General features: G+C 39.0%; 2 protein-coding genes across 4 annotated transcripts in view; one reads left to right on the top strand and one right to left on the bottom strand.

Moving 5' to 3' along the window:
* Window positions 1–2,221: 2,221 nt before the first annotated feature.
* LOC104880827 (F-box/LRR-repeat MAX2 homolog A) lies at window positions 2,222–5,413 on the top strand. The gene has a single exon (XM_010658740.3). The coding sequence runs from the start codon at window positions 3,116–3,118 to the stop codon at window positions 5,252–5,254; it is 2,139 nt and encodes a 712-aa protein (XP_010657042.1). The 5' UTR covers window positions 2,222–3,115; the 3' UTR covers window positions 5,255–5,413.
* The window catches only part of LOC100255804 (probable serine/threonine-protein kinase SIS8), a 52,124-nt gene continuing 50,144 nt past the window's right edge, over window positions 5,404–7,383 (bottom strand). For all 3 annotated transcript variants that reach the window (XM_010658739.3, XM_010658738.3, XM_002280688.5), the window contains 3 exons: window positions 5,897–6,185; window positions 5,710–5,782; window positions 5,404–5,625 (listed from right to left, as the gene is read on the bottom strand). In XM_010658739.3, the coding sequence (XP_010657041.1) occupies window positions 5,543–5,625; window positions 5,710–5,782; window positions 5,897–6,185 (445 nt within the window). In that variant the 3' untranslated portion in view covers window positions 5,404–5,542. The remainder of the gene's footprint in view (window positions 5,626–5,709; window positions 5,783–5,896; window positions 6,186–7,383) is intronic.

The following is a 7,383-nucleotide window of genomic DNA, read 5'->3' as shown; positions in this document are numbered from 1 at the left end:
CAAATTATTATCTCTAAATTTGAAAGACTTTTAGAAGATTATGCACTTTCATATTATAATAAGTAGACACTCCCTCCTTTGAATTCAATGATTTTGAAATTCATCATGTTCTTTCAATGCACTATTTTGACATTCACCACCTTGAAATGGGGGCAGAATTTTAATAGAGGAAAACTAGAACCCTTGATAAAAACAATTGATCCAATTATTAGATAGAGGGCTAATGACAGGGGCTGAGATCTTTGTTAATGATTGAAGGTCTCTTATTTTGGATTATATATGACAAAACTCTTAAATTTATGATTTGGAAAAATACCAATTAATTTATTTAGGACAATTTTGTATTATCTTTTATTATTTGTAGTTCAATTAACAAAATAAAAACTTGAGTTTTTATACAATAATAAATATTATTTTATATAAATTGAATAATTTTGTAAAAATAAAATCATAAGAGAAAATAAATAAGAATACTAAAAAAATAAAAGATTATTTCATTAGCAAGTCTTCTCCTTTTATAGAGAGTTAAGAAGACGTTTACCTCAATATGGATGATCATATACAAGTTCTTACAATTTGATAAATTCTTATATTTTATAACATTATCCCTTTGATGATTATAAGAATATGTCTTATTAAATCCTTCCTAAGAAAAATTTAGTGAAGGAAAAAAAAAGTATAATATTTTTTTGGACTATTATAACAGTCTGGTTAAAAATCTTATTGGTAAAACTTAGTAAAACAAAACTTGTACAAAGAAAAAAAAAAGTATTATATATCTATATTAGTATTCTTCTCTTCATGTAGATATAATCATGTTTTCTTCAATGTTTTAATGGATAGATCTCTCAATCTCCAAATTTTAATTTCTTCACATTGACATAAAACTTTACCTTGGAAACAAGGCAATAAAGAACCTATATGTGGTCATTTATAATTTGCAATATATATCAATTTACTAATGACATTGAAATTAAGTTGCTTTTGGATCAGGTAGTTTTTCATTTATCTTTTGTAGAGGTTTTTTTTTTTTTTGCTCACTTTAAATGAATGGACTATATTAGAGAGCTTAATGGATATGATTTGTCCACATGAAATCGCTTTAGGACTTTATGTGTGTTAATTGATGGGCCAACATTCCATTTGGAAAGTACTCAATCTACAAGTTAAGACAAAATTTTGGTTTCCAAGATCTTTCATTAGATAATTAACTACTCTTATAAACTTTTTAGGAATTCTAATAAGATCGTAGCAATTATAAGCCTCCATTTTAATCCATACAAAGACGTAACTTAATTAAACATATTACATGACATTATCTAGAATATATTATGAAATATTTATCCTTCGGGGAATTATTTGTTTTAGTCATATTAATTTTTCAAGGATTTGATTGTTCCATATATTCTTTTATTCTTTAGGGATTTTAACATATCTATGGATCCATATATATTGTATAACACACATTAAGCCTTTTCGGAATAATAACCTTGATGGTTAGGAATATAATCGAGTCATTAAAAAAGTTGATACAAGGTTTCTGAAGGAAACCTCATGCTATAATCCTTACAATTTGTATAATAACTTATGTTATACTCTCTCTCTCTCTTTTTTTCTTCTAATTTGGTACTGAAAGTCTGCTTTTCACTTTGAAGAGTTGTATTCTAAAAACATTTTTATAAAAAAGAAAGCAACGCCATTTGTGATATTCTAAAAATTTTACCCAAAAATAGAAATTTGGATTACATTAGGAAATGGTGAGGACTCTGAACCAGGGTTTGGTGAATCCTAGATTTTCTATTTTTAATAACTTAACAAACAATCCAACAAGCCCTAAAGGGTGGTGGAAAAGCCTCTGATTTCCCAAAAAATAAGAAGGCAACAGAAATGAATCAAAAAAAGAAAAGAATGGAAAGCTGAAGCAAAAACCCATAAGGCTTTTATATCCATCTATCAACTTTTGGTAGTGAGTGATGCCCATCATGTAACACTTTCAAGTCTTTTCCAAACCCAACAAACCAATAAAAATTAAAAGGAAAGGGCTTTTACATAACATATTGCTATATAAGTACCGAAAGGAACACACCCCCATTTCCCAGCCGCCCATCCTATAAATGGATGGATGAAACGTCCTTGTAGAGTGTAGACCGAGTGCCGACCCTCACTTTCCCATGTGAAAAATAAAATAAATCTATAAAAAGCGTGGGCTTGGGGTTGGGGAAGAGGGACCAATTTTCAAACTTCCAACTCAATCAAGAATCGTGCAGGTTCATCCCTCTCCTCATTTGCCCCTCAGCCATGAGAAATTTGTCCTTTAGGTACCCACCCGTACCACCCATCATTCATGGTGGCCGGTGGGTCAATTCATGCAAGTGATCACTGATCACATTTTTATGTTTATTTTTTTCTATTTATTTTGTCTTTTCCTTCCTTTTTTTTGATCCAATTTTAATAGGGTAGGGGGGTTTAGTCCACTTTGTGTACGAGATGCGCCATGACTAGATCGAGTACAAGACACTTGACTCATGAGAGGATGGGCTCTACTCTTATGTAGGTCTGTCACGCTTTATTTTTGGTTTTGGTTTTTTTATGATGGGTAATGTTTGCAATTAAAAAAGACTGTAGGGGTATTTGATAAAATTTCATAGTTTTATTATAATAATATGAATAATATAAGATGAACAAATACTAGGTTTGGAAACCTTGTCTTCCATCATTGTGTATGTATATAAGAGAAGAAGGGAGCGGATGGTGAATGTAAAGGGCAGAGGGGATGGATGGATCATGGACCATGGAGATGACTGATGAGGTGGATCCATTAATGATAAAATCACAAAAAGAGGTGTGGGGGAGAGCGTGACAAGGGAAGGGAAAGGTGGGTGGAGATTGGGGACACGCGCTCACAAGGGCGGGTTGACGGGAGCCCCGTTAACCAGACACATTGTAATCACGTGGGTCTGGATATCGCCACACAACTCAACCCTCACCAGTCACCATTCTCCCTTTACTGTATCTTCTTCTCGATTTCCCCATTTCCCCCGCTTTCTACTCTATGGATCAAAACTACAACTACGACAAATTATAGAAGCAGACGCTGTGTTCAAAGCCTACCTCCATGGCCGGAGCTGCTGCCGGCGGCGCTACTACTATCCATGACCTGCCGGATGCGATTCTGTCGAGCATATTGGCGAGCGTGACCGACACCAGGGCAAGGAACGCCGCCGCGCTGGTCTGCCGAAAATGGCTGGTGTTGGAGAGGGGCACGCGGACCTCCCTCACCCTCCGTGGCAACGTCGTTCACAACAATCTGTATATGATTCCGACTTGTTTTCGGGCCGTGACTCACCTTGACCTCTCTCTGCTCTCGCCTTGGGGCCACTCTCTTATCTCTCCCTCCTCTGATCCTATGCTTCTAGCTCATCTTCTTCGCCATGCCTTTCCGATGGTGACTTCGCTCACTGTCTATGCTCGCACTCCGGCCACTCTCCAACTCCTGGCTCCCCAGTGGCCCAATCTCACGCACATCAAGCTCGTCAAGTGGCATCAGCGCTCTCCATCAGCGCTCGGATCCGATTTTGATCCTATTCTCCGTCACTGTACTTCGCTCACTTCTGTCGATCTTTCAAACTTCTATTACTGGACGGAGGACTTGCCTCCGGCACTGCAGGCGCATCCAGCGACCGCGGCGGCTCTGACTCGGTTAGATCTGATGACTCTGTCATTCGCCGAGGGCTTCAAGTCTCATGAGATTCTCGCCATTACAGCGGCTTGCCCTAATCTCCAACAACTTCTTATTGCTTGCACGTTTGATCCTAGATACATTGGTTTTGTTGGAGATGAAGCTATTGTGGCTATCGCTAGCAATTGCCCGGGATTGACAGTTCTTCATCTGGCCGATACGGCGTCGTTGTCGAACGGCAGGGGAGATCCGGAGGAGGAAGGGTTTAGTAGTGAGGATGCCGGAATCAGTACCACCGCCCTGTCGGGGCTGTTTTCAGGGCTTCCACTGCTGCAAGAGCTGGTCCTAGATGTCTGTAAAAATGTCAGAGACAGCGGGGCGACACTGGAGATGCTGAATTCCAGATGTCCCAAGTTGAGGGTGCTTAAGCTCGGGCATTTTCATGGGTTGTGTTTGGCGATTGGGTCGCAGTTAGACGGTGTTGCACTATGTCAAGGGCTTGAGTCTCTGTCGATAAAGAACTCGGCCGACTTGACAGATATGGGGTTGATAGCGATTGCCAGAGGATGTTCCAAGTTGGCCAAGTTTGAGATTCATGGTTGCAAGAAGGTTACATGGAAGGGTATAAGCACAATGGCTTGTTTGCGTCGCTCGACTCTAGTTGAATTTAAGATTTCTTGTTGCAAGAACCTTGACGCGGTGTCTGCTTTGAGAGGCTTGGAGCCAATTCGAGATCGGATTCAACGACTGCACATTGACTGCATTTGGGATAGGTCCGAGCAGTTTGAGGATTCGGAGGAAGCGATATTGGCTCACAGTTTTGACCTTAACGAATTGGAGCAACCAAGTATCCCCAGCCAGGATGATGATCGATTCTGGGACCATGAGGCCTCCATCAAGAAGAAAAAGCGCAAGTACACCACTGATCTGGACGCTTCCTACGAGCAAAACAATGGCAATGGGATCTGCTCAAAAACTTGGGAACGCCTGCGATGCCTCTCTCTTTGGATTGGCGTAGGTGAGCTTCTGCCTCCATTAGCAAAGGCAGGTCTTGATGATTGCCCGTGCTTGGAGGAGATTCAGATAAAGGTTGAAGGTGACTGTAGGGAACGGTCAAAGCCATCACAGCCATTTGGGCTGAGTTCTCTCATGCGATATCCTCGGCTGTCAAAGATGAAGTTGGATTGTGGTGATACCATAGGCTACGCTCTTACTGCGCCTTCAGGGCAAACGGACTTGAGCACGTGGGAGCGGTTTTACCTGAATGGGATTAAGAATCTGACTCTCAATGAGCTGGATTATTGGCCGCCACAGGACAAGGATGTTAACCACAGGAGTCTCTCGCTCCCATCTGCTGGCTTGCTTGCTGAGTGCGTTACACTGAGGAAGCTGTTCATCCATGGAACCGCACACGAGCATTTCATGACCTTCTTACTTGCTATCCCAAATTTGAGGGATGTACAGCTAAGAGAAGATTATTACCCTGCACCTGAGAATGACATGAGCACTGAGATGAGGATCGACTCCTGCAGTCGCTTTGAAGATGCATTGAATAGGCGGAGGATACTTGATTGAACCTGGGAGAGAGGCATGTCTTGAGTTTTGAGAATTGAGATCCCATTCAAGCTCCTTATCTCCTTTTCCTTTTAGCATTTTTGCTTCTTTAGTTTGCCGTTGGCCATGCCTTGTTTATTAGTTCTTAGAAATGAATCCATTTTAAATACTTCAGACCAACTAAACATTGTTTTTGATTGCACCCAAAAAGACAGGTTTGTACAACAAGAAAGTCATAATAAAGTTTACAAAGCCGAGAGCACATTGTCACACCTCTACTATTAGGTTCTATACAATACACAGATTGATTTAGCAGAGGGTATACTCGCAGTCCTGCAAGCGGGAGAGGATATCCTCACAGCTTGGCCTTTGATGCGGTTCTGCCCAGCAATCTGCAGTCAATGCCAACAAAAAATGAGCATCTAACACCATTTGACGAAGAGGTTTAAACAGTAATACATTTTGAGAAAGCGTACCTGCTATAAGCATGCCCAGGGGGCCTTCAGGAATATCCAGCCGTGATCCTTCATGAGCAACAGCATATACCACCTAAACAGTTGGAAGCACGAGAGTCAGCCATTTCACTCTACCCTTTCAGCAAAAATATTAGATGCCATTTAACCCAAAATTAATAAATATAAATGCAACTTCATAGCAGAATACCCGTTCTGGTGGCACGCCTTCCCATGGTCTATTAAGAGTGCAGAGCTCCCACATAATCATCCCAAAGCTAAAAATATCACATTTCTCTGTGAAGGGTTCATTGCGGATGAGTTCAGGAGCCATCCATTCTGGAGTTCCTGCAGATGAGGAATCTCTCAAGGGTGTGTCTGTCATTACTCTTGAGAGCCCGAAATCGCAAATCTTGACAGTCCAATGCTTATTGACGAGACAATTTGCACTCTTTATGTCACGATGGACAATCTTCATCCGGTGTATGCACATCAAACCCCTTGTTCACAGTGGGAAACTCTATTCAGTTTACACTAGTAGTTTACTAAGAAAAAAGACAAAATTTACTAGTACGATCGACTACAATGTGTTGGCATCCCATTGAAGGCATTTCAACTTTAAGAGTAAAAATATAAATCATAAAGGGCCTAACAAAATGACAACTTTCACCAGTAAAGCTACAACTACATTCCCCATAAAATGCAATTGAAATTCACAATATATTATTTTATCATATAACATGACCGAAATCTTCGGGCAGGCGGTACATTTGCAGCCATAGTATCAATGTCTAAAAGCAATTTTTTTAATTTGCATAAGAAGAGACGTTTTAACTTTGTTTAAGTTACAGTAGAAATAAAGACACATCCCCTCTAGTTCTAAGACTTACTCCAATATCCCCTGTCTAGACCCTCAGCTAGACTGCATTAATGACTCTGTTGCTTTTACCCTTGTAGTTCTCTCTCATCGATTGCTACTACCAAAAGGTCAAAATGAAAAAAACATACCCAACCACCAAACTGGAAACTCCTTTTTCCATTGATATTAAGCCATGTTTGGAACGTTGAAATAGAGAATCGGATATCAATTCCATTTCCATTCATTATTTTGTTTGGTTTATTTTTTAGAATGAGAATAGGAACAAAAAATCCATTGTTATGGAAACCAAATCCCACTTTCACAAGGATATTAATTCCTCTCTTCTACATGGTATTTTGATTCACTTTCACTTCCATTCCTATTCCTCCATACCAAACACACCCTAAGATCTTTAGATTCCAAGCACTACAGAAGTTTCTTAAGTTATAGAATGAAATGAAACATCAAAGACAAGAAAAGAGATCCTTGACAATCATACTTGGGGAGAGCAATCACGCATTCAAATAAAGCATTATAGATGACAAACAATTCAATTATAGAGGTACATATAGACTTTTTATGACTATCTTTCCTAATATGACAACTTTCCTAATTTCTTATCTTTCCCCACAAAAATAGAAATAGATATTGAAAATAAATATTATTTAGAAACCGTAAGTAATAGAAACTTTCCGACAATAATAAGACGACTAGAAAGAAATAAAAATTTGAAAAAAAATAAACACCAATAACAGAAACTTAACAAAAGACAACTCAATTTAAAATAACTATACTAAGCCCCAAAGGGAACTTAAATCATCATTAATATATTAATTTAA

The sequence above is a fragment of the Vitis vinifera genome, chromosome 12 (assembly GCF_030704535.1).
Source record: "Vitis vinifera cultivar Pinot Noir 40024 chromosome 12, ASM3070453v1".
Lineage (NCBI taxonomy): Eukaryota > Viridiplantae > Streptophyta > Magnoliopsida > Vitales > Vitaceae > Vitis > Vitis vinifera.
This window is presented reverse-complemented; position numbering and strand designations above follow the sequence as displayed.